At 41.3% G+C, this 21651-nt stretch overlaps 1 protein-coding gene across 1 annotated transcript in view; it reads right to left on the bottom strand.

Moving 5' to 3' along the window:
- FAM117B (family with sequence similarity 117 member B) overlaps positions 1-21651 on the bottom strand; it is a 40485-nt gene that overhangs the window by 7413 nt on the left and 11421 nt on the right. Inside the window, exons 3-8 of the mRNA XM_066621881.1 lie at positions 15398-15549; positions 12541-12633; positions 10157-10270; positions 7849-7992; positions 6986-7211; positions 6308-6428 (exon numbers count right to left, since the gene is read on the bottom strand). Coding sequence (XP_066477978.1) covers positions 6308-6428; positions 6986-7211; positions 7849-7992; positions 10157-10270; positions 12541-12633; positions 15398-15549 — 850 coding nt within the window. The remainder of the gene's footprint in view (positions 1-6307; positions 6429-6985; positions 7212-7848; positions 7993-10156; positions 10271-12540; positions 12634-15397; positions 15550-21651) is intronic.

The raw sequence follows: 21651 nt of genomic DNA, 5'->3' as shown, positions 1-21651 counted from the left end.
ACCCAGCTCCATTCCAAGTGCAAGCAACTAAAAGACAACTTCTTAAGCATAGGAAGGGATGATGGAGAGCAAGAAAAGAATCAAGCATAGGCACCAGTTCTACCTGAGTCTGTAGCTGCTGGGAAGATGACTATGTCAGAAGTTCTCACTTGGGCATCACAACACACCAGCCTGAGAAGCTCTGCCTTTGCCCCTTTATAAGTGGCAGAGTGGGGAGATGGCGACATGATCAGAACAATAAAGCTATCAGCAGGGACCAGGGGCTTGGTATTTACTCATCCCCGTCTGCTGTGGCATCCAGGCTGTGCGGGGAACCCATGGAGCCCTCTGCATGGCTCCCCCACCCCAAAACCTTGAAGAAATGTGATTGCAACCTGCTTCTGGCAACCCGGAAGTGGGTCACAATCGCATTTCTTCACTGTTTTGAGGCACAGGAAACCCTGCAGAAGGTTTTGCAGGGCTCCCCCTACTCCCTGGATGCCACAGCAGACAGAGGTGAGTAAAAACCAAGCCCTTGGGTCCCTGCTGGTGGTGCAATCATTCTGATAGCATCACCACCATCCCCCCCCCCCCCCGAAACACAGAGTAGCTCAAACTCTACACAAGAGTTTGAGAACCAATGGACTATACCAGGGGTGCTCACACTTTTTTGGCTCGAGAGCTACTTTGAAACCCAGCAAGGCCCAGAGATCTACCAGAGTTTTCTTACAATGTTCGCGCCATCATAACATATAACATGTGCACAATGTATGTTGGTGTACCTTGCATAACCGCATGAGCCAATATTGCACAACACAACATAATTAACTATAAACATTTTTTGTAATTACTTGAGTTTACTTTGATGACTTTGCACTGAAGCGAATCAGCCAAGGATGCATAGCCTGGACAGTAGCTGCTGACAGCCAGCTTCAAGCACACTTCCAAATGTTCATCAGTCATGGTGGAACGGTACTTGGACTTAAAGATCTTCATGTAGGAAAAGGCTGACTCACATAAATAAGTGGAGCCCTTCCTGCCTCAGGTGCTCTTATATCCCTGAGGGCCCTATTGCCTTCAAGTGGCTGCAGCTGTGCAGCACACTCTGCTGGATGCCCAGGCCTTACCCTTAAAGGGGCCACTGCTGACACCACATCTACCTCCTCACCAGATCTTCCTCGATTCCAATACGGGGGGCGGGGGGGCAGATCTCTATTCAGACCAGTGCAAAAACAAGGGAAAGGTGTGGGGGAGGGAAGATCTCTATATAGACATCACAGCAAGACCAGTGCAAAACCCCTTGCACACAGAACCAACAGATGGAAGTGGGGGGGGGGGAGATCTCCATACATACCAGTGCAAAAACAGGGGAAAGGTAAGTCATCCCCAGGAGAGTCAACAGGGCTCACTCCCAGGGATGCCTGGACAGGAGAGAAGCCTGCAAGCGGCTCCTCTCCAGGTCTACTCATGAGTCACCCCAGTAGAGTCAATGGGGCTCACTCCCAGGGATGCGTGGATGGGAGAGAAGCCTGCGATCGACTCATTTTGCCTGGCGATTGACTGGTAGATCAGGATCGACTTATTGAGCACCCCTGGACTATGCAAGCACACTGCTTGCTGCACATCAGTCAAGAGGCTGCATTTGGGCAATGTGGTGCATACTGCACTATCACTGAAGAGCTACAGGATGACAATGGGAGACTGTGGACATTGTTGAGCAACACAGTTATTACCACATTTGCAGAGGCTTACCATGGATGCAGATGTGACCTTGAGGGACAAGATGTGGAGGACAATGACATGACTGGGAGAGATGACAGGGACAAACATGAGATAGTTTTAGAGTCCCCTGATGGAAGAGTAGCATCAGTGAAGGAAAAATGGCTTCTGTAAGGGTAAGTCTTGCCTCACGAACCTTATAGAATTCTTTGAAAAGGTCAACAGACATGTGGATGTGGGAGAACCTGTGGACATTATATATCTGGACTTTCAGAAGGCGTTTGACACGGTCCCTCACCAAAGGCTACTGAAAAAACTCCACAGTCAGGGAATTAGAGGACAGGTCCTCTCATGGATTGAGAACTGGTTGGAGGCCAGGAAGCAGAGAGTGGGTGTCAATGGGCAATTTTCACAATGGAGAAAGTTGAAAAGCGGTATGCCCCAAGGATCTGTCCTGGGACCGGTGCTTTTCAACCTCTTCATAAATGACCTGGAGACAGGGGTGAGCAGTGAGGTTGCAAAGTTTGCAGACACCAAACTATTCCGAGTGGTGAAGACCAGAAGTGATTGTGAGGAGCTCCAGAAGGATCTCTCCAGACTGGCAGAACGGGCAGCAAAATGGCAGATGCGCTTCAACGTCAGTAAGTGTAAAGTCATGCACATTGGGGCAAAAAATCAAAACTTTAGATATAGGCTGATGCGTTCTCAGCTGTCTGCGACAGATCAGGAGAGAGATCTTGGGGGGGTGGACAGGTCAATGAAAGTGTCGACCCAATGTGTGGCAGCAGTGAAGAAGGCCAATTCTATGCTTGGGATCATTAGGAAGGGTACTGAGAACAAAACAGCTAATATTATAATGCCGTTGTACAAATCAGTGGTAAGGCCACACCTGGAGTATTGTGACCAGTTCTGGTCGCCGCATCTCAAAAAAGACATAGTGGAAATGGAAAAGGTGCAAAAGAGAGCAACTAAGATGATTACGGGGCTGGGGCACCATCCTTATGAGGAAAGGCTATGGCGTTTGGGCCTCTTCAGCCTAGAAAAGAGACGCCTGAGGGGGGACATGATTGAGACATACAAAATTATGCAGGGGATGGACAGAGTGGATAGGGAGATGCTCTTTACACTCTCACATAACACCAGAACCAGGGGACATCCACTAAAATTGAGTGTTGGGAGAGTTAGGACAAAAGAAAATATTTCTTTACTCAGTGTGTGGTCGGTCTGTGGAACTCCTTGCCACAGGATGTGGTGATGACATCTGGCCTGGATGCCTTTAAAAGGGGATTGGACAAGTTTCTGGTGGAAAAATCCATTATGGGGTACAAGCCATGATGTGTATGCGCAACCTCCTGATTTTAGAAATGGGTTATGTCAGAATGCCAGATGCAAGGGAGGGCACCAGGATGAGGTCTCTTGTTATCTGGTGTGCTCCCTGGGGCATTTGGTGGGCTGCTGTGAGATACAGGAAGCTGGACTAGATGGGCCTATGGCCTGATCCAGTGGGGCTGTTCTTATGTTCTTATGGGAGTCCAAGAGAGTGAAGTAGAAAGGAGAGACAATGCATCAAGCAGTGTCTAGGACAGGAGTGTCAAACTTGCTTCATATAGCAGGTCAAAATTAGCATCCATGGTGCCTGCTGGGGGCCAGAAGTAGCATCACTGAGCAGGTGATGACAAAAAAATAAACACTTTGTTCTCACCTATGAACTCATTAGCTGCAAAAGACACAATAAAATATGCAAATCTTGGTCATATTTTCAAGATCAAGAGCCTAATTTAATTATCATGCAGATACCCTTTTGCACTGCTTCTGCTGAGCAGTGTTCCCTTATTTTTTCCCTGCCATGCAGAGCAGTCAATGACCTGAGCAGTGCATAACCACTGTTATCTTAAAATGGGCAATGGGCCAGGATAATGACCTCCCTCAACCTCTCTTAACTCACCCTCTAATGTTGCTCCCTCAGGCACCACATCCTGCCCTGTTCTTGATTACCTTAGAAGCATCATGTCTATCAGCAATGCACATCTTGCTTGGCTCCAGCCAACATGAGAGAGAAGAAAGTTGCCGCTACGATTCTCTCTCTTTTGGTTTTTTGTCTAATCTTTCAGCTCCTATTACAACTACAGGTTGCTGAGGAGTCACTTTGCAGATCAATTATCACAAGCCCAATCATGCAGGCCCAATAAGGAGCTTCTGTGGGCCTCATCAGGGCCATGTGCCTTATGTTTGACACCCATGGTCTAGGACATTTCCACAGGAGGGCAAATCCTCAATAACTCCAACTGTCACGAGGTGTTCAGAGTCATTTTTAATGGAAGCACATGACATCGAGGACTGGACACACAGCAGACGTAAGTGTCTCCCATAATATTCATTACAATTTCTAGCATAAACCAGGGCAACTTGTTTGCCATTATCCTCTCTGGAAATGTATATGCTGCATGTGTCTGTGTACTGGTGACACAATCATGTTGCTGTATACATTTTATAACCCTAAAACGTGGATTGGGACTTTGATGCATTTTCTTCTATTTCTCTTTACAGTCTATCTGGGTGTGCCCCAAGATGTCACAGTTTTTGAGATATCTAGGCAGAAAGGTTTCGGCTTTGGAATGTCAGGTAGCATATGGAGGGGCGAACGATGACTGACGTTTCAAGTTTCATAAGCTTGATGTTTCGTTTCATGTTCTCTCAGTGTTTTGTAGTTTAATGTTCTTAATCCACTATAATACATCTGTTTTTAAATCAATTAACAGGAAAACATACATTATACAAATACGTACATTATACAACATACATTATACAAATATTAACTGCTACTGATGCAGTCTTATGGGCAATGCTACCAATATATGCAAAACAAAAAAAGTATAATCTTCTCAATGGTTGTGTGTAAATATTTAAGAATATACATTTTAGGTTAGGATAAACTCCCTAAAAATATTGAAGGAGAGAACACTGAGACATAGGACTGTTTCCCAACGACAGTTGTCTTTGCTTAGTAGGAGTAGCATCCAGACAAGTCTTCTGCTATTCCAAAGCATTCTTAGAAGTATTAGCCTTAATTGTCTGATTAAGCATTCTGTATAGCCCATTACTCAAACTGAACTAAAATAACTTAATTTGATTTTTAAGACACTTATTTATCTTTATTTCTATTCACTTGCAATGCATATAAAGCTCTTTAAAGTGTACCCCCAGATCTTTGTGAAATGAACATTTATCTTTCAAAAATAAGCAATTGTTTGCATAGGCATTATTTTCCCTCCAGGCAGCTCCCCAAGTCCCACATAAAGCTGCTCCCAAAGGTCAGACGACCCTTAGGACTTGTGTGGGATACAACCTTGTAAGACTGTAAGGAGAAATCCCTGAAAGCCATATAGAGGCAAGCTACTGTTCACGGAAGCTGCCTCTGAAGTCATGGGAGATTCTCCCATTCCTCTGCAACAACTCTCCACAGTTACTCCTGCAGCATTTCTGAGGATCTCCAACCCTCAGGAGTGGTTTTTCAGAAGTATCAGGGAGCTGTCCTAGGAGTAGGAAGCAAGGGAGACTGCTTTACACTGAGCAAGCACCTGTTCAGATACAACTCACTGGAGACAGTGGCAATCTGCAGACGAAGCCTAACACAAACTGCAAAACAACTGTACCCATTTTTTGGAAGCTAAATGATAACCAAGGAGTCTTCCTCAGCACTTGCATCATGTGAGAGCCTCACCTTTTTTGGGGGCCTGGAGGAAAGGGCAGAGTGTTCCTGGTCTCAAGCTGAGCCTCAAAGACACTTAAAGCAACACAACGTCCCACTGCTTCCCAAGTATTTCCAAGGTTAGCACAATGGAAGGCAGAGACTGCTCTTCTGCAGACTCTGAAAAAGGGTGGAAGCTCTTCCATGCAAGCATTTGAAAAGCAGGAAAGTGTTTTGCTGCTTTTAAGTGTCTCTGAAGTTAGCCCATTTCTCCACCTCCCTCCCTTACTAGGAAGAATCAAGGCTTACCTGCAGTCATGCTAGCTTTGGAAATGCTTCAAGTACTTCTGAAACTAGTCCAATATAAACGAGCCCTCTCACCTCCCTAACCCGAACAGAAAGTAGTAAAGCAGGATACTGCTTTGCTCCAGTCTTGTGCCAAGCTTTGGAAGTGCTCCAAACACCTCCAATGGTTAGCTTAATGTCAAAGGCAAGACTGGACCCCTCTCTTCTGAAGGAGGAGGGGTCCTTTTTCCTTAGGGAGTAGCGTATGAACATGGAAAAAATGCTTTTCTGTTTTATGAAAAACATGTATCACTTCAATGCTTTGTTTGGGATTTTTTATGTAATTTGTGAGAGGGTTGACTTCCGAGGCAAAATATACTTTCAGCTCCCTAATGATCAAAGAAAATTCTTCCCTGTCCTCTCCAACCCAGAGGAAATGTGTTGGCTCTCTCTGCCTTAAGTAACTGATTGCACACAGCTTTAAATTACTTAATTATAAACTGACAAAAACAACAGAGTTTTTTCAGACAAGACATAATATTGACTGACTCATCACTAAAGCTGTATCTAAACAGAAGTTATTAGGACAAACCAATGTATTAGCTGTTCTAGGTATGCAAGTGCAGAACTACTTACAAGCTTTCCTCAAACACTTTCACCTTCTCACAGCCCTCAGGAGGTTCGCGTTTGAACATGTAGCTGTTGTTGGGTTTTGGTGAGGTGGCGTATTTCGGCAAGGGAGAATTGTTTCCATTTTCTGTAGTGAGCAAAGCATCAATAATTTAAATACATCAATCCACATACTAAATAATTTCCCCTTATGCCCCATCCTTGGCCATCACCAATAAGAAGCTAAAAGAACAAATGAAGATTTGTTCTCCAACTACAAAGAGCCTCTCTTATTTATTGGTGGAATTTGAAGATTTTCACAGCAATGCCGCAAGTTGCAAGGACAGCTTTTGAATCTGTGGGGAGTTGTGGAAAGCAGTTTGGTGTCTTAAGCTATCAAAAGACCTATCAAAAGGAATTCCACTAAGCCAGTACAAGCCTCTTAACATGAGTCAAATGGTTGTTTGCTTTTTTTTTAATTCAAGAAAATCAATGAAAAGAAACTTTGAATATCACCACACCAAAATGTGCAAATAAAGTGCTAATTATTAATGAAGCATGGTTCTAGGTTCAGAAGTCTTTCAAAGCCAGCAACCTAGGAACTGAATGTGTTTCCTAAATGAAAGCTGGACCTAGAAATTGTGACAGTACAGATAGAGATAAAAAGCATTTCAAACTTAAGTACAAGTTCTTTTCAGGTAGTACCTTTATCTCTTGGGTCTCCAAGCAGGTCATCAGCAGGGCATGGGCTCTCCTCACTGCCCTCATTGGAGATTGCAAGGAATGAGCCAGGGGACACAGACTGGGACCTGCTGCTGTTGTTGCTGTCCTTCTCTGCTCCACCAGGAGTCTGCGTATCAATACTGCGAGTACTGCTGCTGCGCTGTACCAGAGGAGGAGGAGCTCGATGGCCATCTGGAATATCTTGAGGCTGTTAAGTCAATACATAATATATACTCCTTGTCAGGCAGCAGACTACTAATCTTGTCTGGATAGGAATTACTTTACATGTTAACAGACTACTTTAGTCCTTTGTATCAATAAAGCTCTTTAGCAGAAGATTAGTTATTCTTTAGACTCCACGTTTCAAAAGAAGGACGCAAGTCAAAGTTAAGGAGATTTGGGGTCTGGTAAGACATTCCAAGGAAGGGAAAAATTCTCGACTTAAGCGGATTTAAAAAGGATGAACTTGTACAAAAAACAGCCAAATTGCCTTTAGCAGGGTCCTCCAGGACCCCCAACTTAATGGCTAGGTTTCCCCTCTATCTAAAAAGCACTAACTCCAGACACTTTCAAACACACATTCAGTCTTGAAAGTAACACACAACCAGGTGAACACATACCAAGATAATACCCTCTAGTCCTCATTACATCACTTGAACTTTGCAGCACAGACTCAGTATCAGAACAGTGATATACATAAAATCCTTAACTCTTTGCACTATAGCATCAGTTTTAAATCTGCCTGCTTACTAGTCTTTCATGCTCTATGCACAATCACAACAGGCTCAACCCTTCAGACAGTTAGTAGTTTGAAACTGGTACTAACTGAGTGAGGAAGCACTCACAATAAGCTGTTCCTCTTTCTCTCCTGTCTCCTTTATGATGATTTCAATCTCCTGATTTAACCCCTCTATGCTGTTACGGAAACGTGATCCTGTTGATTTGGCAATTGGTATTACAGGGACTAGCACACTCTTTGGGACAGGAGCCTGAAAGAAAAAGAGAACAGACGTTATGACTCCACAGTTTAAAAACATGCAATCTTACTAGAATTTATTTCACAGTTCATGTCCTGTAAAGATGACAAACAGCACAATCCTATGAATACCTGCTCCGAAGTAACTCCTGTTGAATTCAATAGGGATACTCCCAGGTAAGTCTGCAGCCAGAATGACTCTTTAGCTGTTATTCTGGATAATTTTAAGTGATATGTACTTTACACAACAGATATTTTACGTACCTTCTTAAATTCTTTAGAGCTCAGAAAAATTATAGGGAACAGTCTGTGAAACATCTACTACAATGACATATCTTCTATCAAGCTACTTTACATCTTCCTTTTAAATGCAATTGTTACTGTAAAAGGTAGTTAAGTGGATTAACTTCTCCAATTATGAATGTCTTCGCTTTTTCAAGTACAACTATCTCTCATCTTACATGGGGTTTATGTTTCTGAAAAGCAGCATGAATTTCAGAAGCAAATAAATTAAAAATCTTTTATCAAAAGAATATATGTAAAAGGTAGGGAAAAGTCATAACCGTCTATATCGCAAAGTAGTTCATTTATTACTGCCATTACTCATTTTAAGAAAAAAAAGAGTAAAGATATCTTAAAACATGGCTTACTGAACTTCTCTCTTTGAATGTAAATAATAACACATTGATGATTAGTGACTTCTGCTTGCCCAAGATGGTGTAGTTGAGGAGGGAGGTTATTGGAAGTGGTGGTCATCAACATCAGCTGATGACTCTAATGAGGAGGGATGGCCACCAGTTGAACATACTGAAGCGTACAGGGCATTTGACTGCATCATTCCAAACATTTGTGAATGCAAATTAAGTTTTGGAATTAAAGAAGCATGTTATTCCAAAAACATCCCAAAATCAAACATGAAAAATGAGAGGTACCTGTACTTTAGGCCGTAAGTTTGCCTTGAGAATGTCAACCTAAGTTTCTAGCTTTCATGCTGCATAAGTGTGTGCACAGTGTCTGCTAAAGGCTCAGAACCAAACTGATTTGGTTTGGGTGAAGCATAAGGTCATCCATCAGAGCTCATAATCTGCAAGAGATCTCGATCTCTTATTCTTCTGTCAATATACCCAACCAATATCAGCTGCTGAACCAGTGGCAGTTCTACTTATAGAAGATGGACTTGACTTTGTTCCCACATGCCTTGGTCACATCCAGACTGTACTACGGCAATGTGCATTATATGTCAAGTTGCACCTTAAGGTGGAACTAGTGAAGAAATGAAGCTGTCCAAAGCCTGGCAGGAGCTCAGCAGTATGACAGTGTAACACTGGTTTTGCATCAGCTGCACTGGCTGCCAGTTCAGTTTGGGACCCAATTAAAAGTGCTGGATTTGACCTCAACATCCTGCACTGTCTGCGACTGAGTTATCTTAAGGACTGCCTCCACACTTATAAACCTACCTGGACTTTGATAACAAAACCTGCTCTCTAGCTCTTCATTAACACAAATTTGGTTGGCAGAAACCAGGGACAAGATTATGGTGGTGAAGGACCTTTGGAACTCACTAGGGAGAGTCTGCAAGACTTCTACCTGATGATTTTAAACAGGTGTCCAAAACTTAATCTATATGGTGTTTTTTTCAACTTAAAGATTTTACTTTGACCTTTCACTGGCTATTATTTTTACTCTTTCACTGTTTTATTGTTTTACCAAACATTTATTGGTTTATTGCATTTTAAATTCCTGTTGGGTACAATTGTACCCAACTTTCCAGCACTGATGCAGCCATGCCAATAGGGTGCATGCTGAATCCTGAGGTGGGGGGCAGTCACAGAGGCTTCCTCAAGGTAAGGGAACATGGTAAGGGTTCCCTTACCTCAGGGTTGCATTAGCACTGAAATGTTGGATAGGTTTGGGCCCTCAACTGCCTTGTGGGGGTTTGATCTGAAAGCTGGGGTACAACTCTTTTAAAACTTTTAAATCAAATGGGACAAAGGAGCACTTTTTCACATGGTGACTCTCATATTTCACAGAGAGAAGGAACTGATTCTTTTTGTCTCAATGTGGCATCTGTCTCATAGTTACCCACTGATGCTTTGTGTTTTCCTCCTCTACTACACAGTACCGACCATCCCTGCCACTAACTCTTATCAAACAGACATTAAGTCACATTAACTTACCTGGCATTGGTTAATGGCTGCATGATTACCATGGAACGGAGACTGCCTTTCCTTATCCCGATGATGCCTACTGCTGTGTTTACTTCTTTGCAGTTGCTGACGCAGTTTAGCAATCTGAAAGGGCACATGACTACTTTAGGTCTGCTTTAAAATAAAAAAATTTCTTAATAGTTTTGCATTAAAATTAACATTAAGTACTTTTACTATCACGTAAATATTTATTGTAAGACAAACATTTCTTACAAGACAACACTGTATGGAAAGGTTTGTGGATTTCCACTCCCTTTCCAATCATCCACAGTAGAATAGGAAGGCTGGCAGTAACATTATTCTATCTAAAATCCAGGTAAGGCGAAAGGCCCACATATGGTCTGGCTGAGCACAACCATTCCACACAACAACTTTTGTTCTGTTAATTATAAAGGTGAATTGACAAACTTTGCGTGCAAGGAGGGGCCAGGAAGACAAGTTGAGCCCAAGCAGGGTGCAGTGATCTCATCATACAGTAGAAGAGACAAATCTGCCCTGCAATTAGAACTACATGACTGAGATGAGTATTGCTTCAGTCCAACCAAGCTATTAAAAAGGTCTAGCTCCTGGAATTCCTTCCTACAAGAAGAGACCAGTTCACAATCTGTTGTGAACAATGGCCAATTACATAAAACAGTCTGGCACATGCAAATATTGTAAGTTCACATGACCAAGTGACAGAAATAAGGAACAGCCTTGCATATACAAAGGATGTCCCCATAAATGGCAGCTGCAAATAAAAAACCCTAAAGTTTAAGTTCATTTCGTTTGTTATTTTTTATGAAACTTGTAAGGCACTTTGGACATTTGCCATGGCGAAGGAAAGCCAGGATATAAATGAATGAACAATCTAATTGAAAATAAATAAAAACAATTGGGGTTGATCAACCGAACACGTTGTCCTGGCAAGGGCTCATATACATGCACAGAGAATAGAAAGAGAAGCACTCACACATGTACACACCACAGCCTCCTGTGTCTCTATAATGATTTTAGGAGCAAGAAAACAATAAAGAACCCTACCAGAAAGTAGATTTTCACCAAATTGCAGAGCCAGAAGGAATCTCACCCTATTCCTCCTCCCCCCCATATCACCAGGGCTATAGGGGAAGAATAGAGCCCTCTACAGTGGTTCTCAAACTTTGAGGGAGCTTTACTCCCTCAGTAAGTCTTTGTGGGGGAAATGCTAGGGCAGCCATGCAATCCCCAGGATCGTGTCACTAAGGGGGGCAAGGGGGGTGCTTTTCACTTACTTTTATGTAGGTAGGGCTGCTGGAGGTTGCAGGAGGTGCGGGGAGCCCTGTGCATGCCTCCACAGCACTCCCTGAGGCTTGGAACATTCAGTAAAAGCAGGCACAAAGCACCTCCTGCAAAACAGAAGTGCTTCACGCCTGCTTTTACTGAGGATTCCAAGCCTCAAGGCTGTGCAGAGCTCCCTGCACCTCCTGCAACTTCCAGCAGCCCTACTTACTTATAAGTAAGTGAAAGTACTTCCCCTTAGCAATGCGATCCTGGGGATTGCTTCCCTGCCTCTTCCCTTCCCTCGCCCCTTAAAGGGACAGGGGAACCTTTACATGAACTGTGGGTTGTAACCCACCAGTTTGAGAACCCACTGTTGTAGAGTCTACAACACTCAGAGGAATAATCTCCTTTGGTATAGCGGATGTCCACTGCTCCAGAATAATGAACCCCAGATAATGGAACATCCAAGTAAGGAGGTAGATCTCCATTATTATTAACATCTCTTGCTCAATGAATGTAGTTGAATCTTTACAACATATGATCCTGCATTGCACCACTACAAAGATTTTCACCAAGCATAGATAAAGGAACTACTAAAAAAAGAAAAAGGAGGGTTGTGCTGATCAAGAAAAAAATCTGGTTTCTCCTTGCAAATAGCAAATTGACTAATAAAGTGGCAAAGTTTTTGAAATTAGCTGTTAAGAGGACACTAAGTTCTACTGTAACTGTAACGTAGTTGAGGATTTTTAAATATGTTGTTTTTTAAAGTTATATTTCTGTATATTTATGCCAATAAAGGTATTTTGAATGAATGAAACATCTCCATTATACTCCGCAAATCACACTAGTCATCCGCCTAGCACGCCAATATTCTACACTCAACATGGTGTCCTATTCCTCTCAAATCTTCCTACTGCTTATTCAAGTACTGGAACCTGGGCAGCCAGAGGTCTATTTTGTTATTCCTGAAAACAATGACTGTTATCTTGCCCTGTTCACTTGGTAAGAATCCAAAACAATGACTTCCCAGTCCACTGAAGCAGTGGATTTAGGCATAAGAACTATGGTAGGCAGTGTTCTTGAATTAAATACAGCTTAACATAGGTCCCAACCTCTTTCAGTTGGTCTGTGCTGCCCCAAGATGCTGATCGCTTATGAGATCCTTTCTTCTTTTCCAAGTATTCTTCTGCCCATGCACTTTCAGTCTAAAAAAATGAATATGATTGTAAATGTTTAGCCTCAGTTATATAAAATACTCCTCAATACACTCAGATTTAAAATGAATCTCAATTTAAGCACTGAAGTCAGTAGATTCACTGTCTTAAAACTGAGTCCATTATCTTCTAACAAAATACTTAAAAGCAAGAAGCTGGCTTTTCTATACAAAACAAACTGGTACAAAAAACCCCATAATCTGTAGGGAAGCATTATAAATACAGCACAGTCACTTATATTGTTTTGGCTAAATATTCATACTTTGCATAAGATTGTCAAACATGTGGCATTGGCTGTTTCCTTTCCATCTCAGGGAGAAATGGTGGTCTACCAGTAACTTCCAGTCCTTGCCCCTAGAGTCTGGGCAGTTGAGATTAAGTGCTCTTACATATATATGAAGAATGCCAAATAGAAATCCTAAACTTCACTGTTTAGGATTTCTATTCCTAAACTGCAGAAATCCTAAACTGCAAATTGTACTTGCATTCTATCTTCTCAGCTGATACAATGAATGCAAAGCATGTGGGCTGAGTGATCTGAAGAGTAGCTTTATTTCTTTGCAATGTGTTATAACCATGAATCACGGTCAAAGTCATATGCAGACAAATGCAGCATTAAGAGATGTACTTCCAACTCCATGTGTTTCTTCTGTCATAAATACAGCTGGAGGTGGAAGCTGATTTTGACAGTTATTGCATTACACTAGCTGGTTACCCCCTCCCTTCACACTATTTCTCCCACTGAAAATTAGCTCACAGGAGCAATTCACCCCAAGCAAGTATTTCTGCAAAAAAATCTGCTTCAGAGGCAAACAGGACAAGTTTCAGTAGGCACTGCCAGATGACACATTTACCTACACAGTTAGTTTGTTCCTTAGGACGCATGATCCTAATTCAAATTGGAAACTTAATTTTAAATGCACTGTTTTTTCTTGGCGATTTAAGCCAAATCACCCTGACTAGAACATTTTTTTTATTAAAAAGTTGGCTGAAGTTTGGGAACCACTGCATTACAGTATTGTAGGGCGGACAAGCATTACATTTGTCATGATTAGATTCACTCAATGGATCAACCAACCATTTGTCGTGTTTAGATTTTACTCAATAGATCAATCAACCTCATTTTAAACCTTTATCTTTTACCTCCACTCTCATTTTTGGGTAGCCATACAAACTACTGCACAGGTGGGGCCTAGGTATCCGTGGGGGATCTATTCTTGGACCCCCTACAGATACCAAATTTCACAGACACTCAAATCCATGATTTTTGCTTCATTAACCTTTCCACTAAGGAGACAGTTCTGTTCGCCTCAGAACAGCCTGGAGAGGCGAAAAAATGCCACTTCCGGTTTCCCAAGGGGAAACATTTTTTTGCCTTTTAAAGCATTCTGGGGAAGTCCATGGAAGTCTTAGCATTCCCGGGCCTTAGAATGCCTTAACAGGCAAAAAAAAAAGTCACTTCTGGTTTCCCAAGTGATTTTTTTTTCTGCCTCTCTGGGCTATTCTGAAGTCTGGAGTGGCAGCAGGCAGACACACACTGCTCTCCAGGCTTCAGAAGGCCCTCCAGAGGGGACCAGAGTGCAGCGCATTAACCTACAGAGAGGTTAATGGGGCGAAGATCATGAATTTGAATATCTGAAAAATTTGGTATCAGCAGGGGGTCCAAGAATGGATCCCTTGCCATGGGCTGAATTGTGGCTGCACTGGCAGTGGAAAGTTAGTTAACACCAAGCCCTAAGTCTCCTGTAAAGTATAGGTTAGGTTCCAGGCATCTGTACTTAAGTCGAAATGCACCCAGACTGAAACATCTGGTTCTTGCCAGCCCATCAATAAATAATAATAATAATAATACAGGTATTTATATACTGCCTTTCTTGGTCGTCAGATTTCTCCTCAGACTTTAATTCAAGGCGGTTTACATAGGCAGGCAACACTAAATCCCAATGGTGATTTTTACAATTGACGAAGGTTCTGTCTTTCAAGAACCACAACATTTCAGATGGATCTTTTATGATCTGGTATCACATTCTGGCCTCCATTTTCCTCCCACACAGGCTGACAGCGGCCAAAGAGCAGGTGGAATAACTCAGCATAACTCGGCTAGGCTTGTCAGCTGCTTCAAGGTCTCCCCGTTCATGGTGCCGGTGGTCTCGAACTGGCGACCTTCGGATGTTATCTTCAGGCAAACAGAGGCCCTACCCTCTAGACCAGACCTCCTGCTCAGACCAGACCTCCTGCCCCTGCCATCACTATCACACCTGCATTAAGTTCCACTGCAGGACATATTGCGCCTGTGCGAAAGCACCAATGCAGCCATCTGTAATTTGGGGAGCCAGTGCAACTCTCCCCTGTGTTTCACAAGAGCTCAGCTTTCCCTTTGCCCAGTCAGCTTTGGTCATGCTGAATGCTTCCTTTATCCTCTCCTGCCTCCAGAAATCCCTTGATTTTCAGTGTTATCCAGTGCTGTTGAGCTGCTGTTTTTCCCCCAGCAACACAAAAAGAAGTGGCTATTTTCAAAGTTATTGAGCTGAGGTTGTCTCCAAGCAGCTTGTTTGCTTTGCCAGTGTTTTCACAGTTGAACCGGTTTCAAAGCCCTAACTAAGCCAGCTCATTAGTTGAATATTTGTAACACAAATACCTGTTGGGAACCTTCTGTATAACATTTCCCCTGCTGAACTTTTGTGACCTCAACACTACTACCAAACTGGTAGGCATGTACACACACACAACAGATAGAAAACAAACATTTTCTTACCTGTGTGGCTTTGTCCCTCATGCAAGGTGCAGCTTGTCCATGATTATCACGAGGCCATTGTCCAGCAAGGTAGGGAGCTGCAAGTATATCTAGTGAAGGAGTTCGGCGAGCAGTACTGGAAGGGCTTGATGATGGTGGTCGCGATTTATCAACTGGAAAAAGAGTCTCTATGAGTGACACTGTAGCACACTTTTACACTCACTCAGATATTCACCGAGTTCAAAATGCTCTCATTCAATATAATACGTATTTGATAAGTGTATGAATTATTTTGTGAACTCAAAACTATTAAACTACAGGTTCTTCAGGCACCCTTACCCACTAAAAGAAGTGCTCTACATTAAAGGAGAAAAGAATAATTATCAAGGTTGCAAACACAGACAAATCAATCACTAGTCACAATAGTACATGTTTGTGGACTAAGAGATAATTGTGTGTTGCCATTCTTATTGTTGAGCTATTGCGTTTACTGTTAAGTGCAAGTCAAATCTGTGACCAGCTCCTTAACTAGAAGGGGGCAGACACTGGTTGACCGGCCAATATCTATAACGTAATAGTTTATAGATTCTGGCCAGCCAACAAGTGGTGCCCCCCCTCCAGTTAAGTGTTTAAAAGCTAACTTTAACTTAGGAAGAATGAAACCAGTATTGTTTTCAGAAGGTCAGATGCCAGAAATGCTCATTTACAGAATGTTGAGCAAAGTAATCTGCATTCAAAAATGCTCTGACATTAATTTTTTCAGTACATGCAATTAAAAGCATTAAAACCCTTTGAAAAACAATAAAGGAAGATTATAGGTTGAATTCTGTTTTGCAGATAAATAGCAGCTTCATGCTTTCATAACTTAGGCAGAGCTGCAATGTTAGATAAATTAAATGATTAATTAGTATAACATTAAATGTTGTCATTAGAGGATATAATTTGAAAATGGTGGCAGAAGTCTGTTTCCTGGTATCAACAATGTTATGTTATGTTTCACTCATAAAAATATTTGCTCATGAAAATTTAGCACAGCATTACATATAGTTCTCTTGGAAAACTAATCTCTAGCTAAATTTCTGCTTATGCCAAACAAATCAGGTAACTTTAAAACAACAGACTCAGGATGAATATGCATAGCAAATCCAGGAACATCCAAAAGCCATTAAACAAAAATTTTGGTAAATTATAAACTTCGTAGCCATATTCTATGCAGAGCTCAAATGTCTTAAATATTTTAACCATCAAACTTTTAAAAATGTATTTATTGATCAGTAAAAAGGAAGGTTACTCAATCTATACCGGTGTGTCCATAGTTTTTTGGCACGAGGGCCACATTGTCTCTCTGACACTGTGTCAAGGGCGGGGGGGGGGAGAATTAATTTACATTTAAAATTTGAATAAATTTACATAGGTCTACATAAATGAATATATTAAAGATTAACTTATATGAATGAATGAAGATCTTGCAATAGCTCAAGGCCTCTAAAAGGCCTTGCACAAAGCAAGGCTGGCCTTTCCTTTGCTGCCGCAACTGCCTCACAGATGTGAAACAACAAGCAGTGGAGGGAGCCCTCATCCCACAACTCATGCAAGAGGTCAAACAGTCGACCTCACGCTGAGAGCAGTTACATTGGGCCAGTGTGGGCTCCAACAAATCTCCGGAGGGCCAGAGGCTCATTGGAGACTGGGGGCTTCCTGAGGGCCATATTGAGAGGCCTCGAGGGCCACAAGTGGCCCCAGGGCCGGAATTTGGGCACCCCGATCTATACCATTATTTAAATAATCACAGTTATTGCATAGATGAAGAAGTGGTTACATTTAAGTAGGTCTCCACTGCTTAAAAGAGTTGAAACAAGTAGGGGAGGGAATGAAAGCCAACTCTATTTGAGCAGTCAGTTGCGAATGGATGAAAAAGCAGATCTTGGATTAAGCTAAGAAACACATTTATTTGATGCCCAGGTCTGGCCCATCCACAAGGCCAACCTAAGTGGTTGTTTCAGGGAACAGGCAGGTAGAGCACCCATCTCAGCCTGCCTACTTGCCTCCACTACTACTGCTCTTCCTCTTTCCACTCTTTGGATTAGAAAAGGGAAGAGGCAGTGAGGAAGACGAGATATAGGAAGACGTGCACCGGAGAGGTGGAAGGATGGGTGCCGAGTTAGAATCTTGGACACCAGAAGAAACAGATGCTGGCACATCACTGGGTAAGGGGAGGCAGCATTTGGCAGGCCACATCAGGAAATATAGGTATGGCCCTGTTGATGCCCTATCCTTAACCACCATGCATTTAGTGGATCATCGTATAGTTTACAGTGGGTTCTAGCATACCTTTTTTTACTCATGTGTCTAAAAGTGCTCAGAATCTTTATGCTTACCATCACACAGGACTTTAGAATATATAACATACACTAACCAATATCTGGCACCACTCAGGCAAGCATTATGAAGTATACAGTGAATTTTCCCAACAGCCCACACTGCTACCATGGTTTAAACTAGGACTATTCTTAACACTGTCATATTCCTCCACAGAAAACCGTTGATCTGAGGTTTTATTTTTATCTAAACACATTGGGTGCCATTTGGTGGTGGTGAGGGGATTGTGCAAATGAAATTGTTATAAACAGCACTCTTACTACTACAACTGGCATGAATATCACATCATAAAAAGTTGCCAATCTTCAATCTGACACACACAAAGGGCAGTGGAGATTACAAAAGGGTCCGAAGTCATTTTTCATGTCTGTTGCATGACGGATTTTTCTTGTCCCAATAGTGCAATGAAAACTAGGCCACTTAAATACATACTTAGTTTTTATCCAGTCATTCAATTACATTTAAACTAGCGTATTAATTTAAGTCTCAATATATACTGCCTTTTTGAAATACTCAAAAATGTAATCAACAAGAGTCACTGGATTGTATCCCAAGCTCTGCTATACAATTGGGTAGCATTTTTCACCAATATCCCCTTCCCTAAGTGCCCTCAAATTTCTGACTCCTCAGGGTCTCCCAACTCTTCCCCCTCATGCAAACAGAAGAATCACTTCAAAGTACAACCCATAGCTAAAATGAAAGTTAATCTAATATTTTTCCATTCCTGATTACACAGCAGAGCCAAAATAGCCTCAAGAACAGACCGCATAAAAACAATGAATTTTATCTTAATTTAGTTTAAATTAAGCTACTGTATGATTGCAATTTTGAAGCAGAAGAGCTGAAAATGATATCAGACTGATAGCAACATGTTAAAGCAAAACCCAGTACTGAATGCATTAAAGATTGCTTTCTTACATAAAGAACAGAAGACAATTAAAATTTCCGTTTTGGGGGACAAAGGAGTATTAATACAGCGCAACGTATTATGAACGACATTCTGTATTATGACTCAGGTAATGAAGAGGCAAGTCAAAAACATTGCAATCTACCCTCCAATCCAAAACATGCTATCTTTATCCCACTGGAATCATTCAGAGGCAAGTGGATTATCCTGTATTCCCATTTTATGCCCTTTAAGTATCTGAAGCTATGCAGTTAATTTGCTCAGTTCTTAAGTTACAAATATTTCTGACTACTAGTCAAAGTTACATCCCATTTCATGGCAGGAGAGGAGAAATGGAACACCTTTCCAAGCGATGTCCTCTTACATTTAGCAAGGGGAGGGCAACTGTCCCTCTTCACCCCAGCACGGCTTCTCCAGTAGCTGTTACTGATGTCTCTTCTGTAATTTTTTTTTTTTAAGGTTGTGAGCCCTTTGGGGACAGGGAACCATTTATTGATCTATTTTACAAGGTAAACCACTTAGTGAACTACACCTGTTTAAAAGCAGTATATCAATAATAATAAATGATGATAATAATGCTTCTAGAAAATTCTGTGAACTTGTGGACCAAATTTCTTATTCTCTATTCTTGACTATGTAGGAAGAAAATGAAGCAAGAAAACTGTCATAAGCAGAGGTTAAAAATATTTTCCTCCGGTTAGAGTTCCAATTGCTTGTTTCCCTAAAAAGTACTTGAGTTGTTTTTTTTTTAAGTAGTGTGGGAAGGATAGCTCATTTTGTAATTACCTCCCAAAGGGCCATCTGAAAGGGAGAAGAGCTAAGCAGTCCCAAAGTGTGTATAAGGACAAGCTCCTAGCCATTAGGTGTGGGGAGCTGGAAATGAATCATAGAGCTAAATCACTGACAAATCTGTTTGAGAGAAAGATTGCTATGAAAATGTCCTTTATAAACCAACCCAGTCTGAAGAGCTATACTGCTTCTACTGAACCCCTACTCTAAACTGGGGCAGAGCACCAGGGTACCAGAAGGGTATGTAAAAGGCAAGTCCTGGCAAACCATGGACTGATGGCAGCAGAATACCAACTGAAAACATTGGCATCAAGTGTCTCAGGAGGTTGGGTCAGGAACTATAAGAGTACCACACAAACAAGTATGTATATTTGAAATACAGAGCATTTTATTTTTGCTGTTAACTTCTCACTCCAAACAATACAAGCAAAAAATTAAATATATTGTAGTGAAAAGTGTCATATATTGATAATAAAATATATCATCTTAGAATGTATGAGTCTTTTCAAGGCAACATTTTAATGGTTATAGTAAACAATTATAGTAGAACCTCTTTAAGCTGACCACCCAAGGGACTGGAAGAATTGGTCAACGTAGGGAGGTGGTCAACATACGGAAAAAAGGCTCTAGAAAAGTAAGCCTAGAAAAACCCAAGGCTCTAGAAAATTAGGTCAACTTAAAGAGGTGGTCATTATAGAGAGGTGGTCAACTCTGGAGGTTCTACTGTACTACTTATGTTTGTTTTTAGTAGTATTCATTAATTCAAATATATTATTCTAAACAAAGCATTCTCAAGGCAGTTTACCAAAAAAAGAAACAAGACAGTTCCTTGTGTGAAAGGCCTCACAATACAAAAAAAGTACCTACAGCACAAGTGGGAAAACATAAGGAAAAAATGTTTGTTTTAAAATAATTGCTTTGACAAATCTTACCACTGCAATACTAAACATGTTAATTTGTAAGCAAGTCCAAATGAATTTAATGGGGCTTACTCCCATATAAGCGTGCAAAGGATTGCAACCTAAATTACCTTGATCTCAACCTATCCAGTGAATCTCCCCAGCTCTCATAATTCAAGTCTTGAGTTCTAATTAAAGCACATGTGTATATATTTATTGAAAGACATAATTTGTTACTAATATTCCTTGTTTCCTTTTACATCCTACCTTCAGCAAACTTGCACTTAAAGAATTTTAAAAGTTAAAATCAAGAATGTATAGCGAGTCATTTACTATTCAGTAGGATCATTATCGGAGCCACTCCTTCCTGAACACAAAAGTAGTCAACAGGTCACCGAAACACACATACTTCTACCATAAATGCATCTTTCCAGAGAGCTCTAGCCTCTCAGAGAAGAACTTTTTGACTGCTTTCCTCCTATCAGTTTCTGAACTTTTCCTGAAAATCACAAGTTTATTATTTTATGCAAGAGGCTAATGCTGAATACAGAGCATGCACATAATTCTAAATATACAGGACCTCTTACATAGCTCTCTGGATTGTAACTGAAATGACAATTTGCCACTCTTCTACTATAGAAGCTACTTTACTTAATTCCCTATATTCAGCCCACAAGTAATTCAGCATATGGAGAAACTTAATGTTCCTCCATAATGTACATGATGTTTGACGTACTCCTTTCAGAATATTAAAAAAAAATTCTCAGCAGACTGTATAGTATTTTCATTGTTGTTTCTTTTCTCTTTTGAGTTGGTAACTGCCCCCCTTCCCAAAACTGCTCAGCTGCTAGCTTCACATGATGTGACCTACATAACAAGGGATTCACTTGCTTCAAGATAGCGGTTACAACAGCTGGGCTGATGAACAATAGAGGTATTTCAGTAATGTCTTAAGTTTATTAGACTTAATTACACTATGGCTGCCAGTTGCAAAACCATTCAGTATTCTCTCAACCTCAAGTTCTTCTCTAGCAGGGCAAGACAAGTTACTAGTCTTCTATTAAGGAAACAAAATCTTAGCAACTACAACAGTTAGGATATAGTACTCACCTACACTAAAAATGTACATACTCTTGAGTATATGGCATCTGTCTTCTATAGTGTAGTTAGACAAAACATGAGAATTACAGTTGCATTAATTAATCTGGATCACAAATGTTTTTAAATAGATCTTTTTCAATGGGATAAACCTTTCCAAAGTAAACACCTATACACAAAGTTATACATTTCAGATTTTGGAC

The sequence above is a fragment of the Tiliqua scincoides genome, chromosome 1, assembly GCF_035046505.1.
Source record: "Tiliqua scincoides isolate rTilSci1 chromosome 1, rTilSci1.hap2, whole genome shotgun sequence".
NCBI classification, from domain to species: Eukaryota; Metazoa; Chordata; class Lepidosauria; order Squamata; family Scincidae; genus Tiliqua; species Tiliqua scincoides.
The sequence above is the reverse complement of the archived record's forward strand: the minus strand, read 5'-3'. Positions and strand labels throughout refer to the sequence as shown.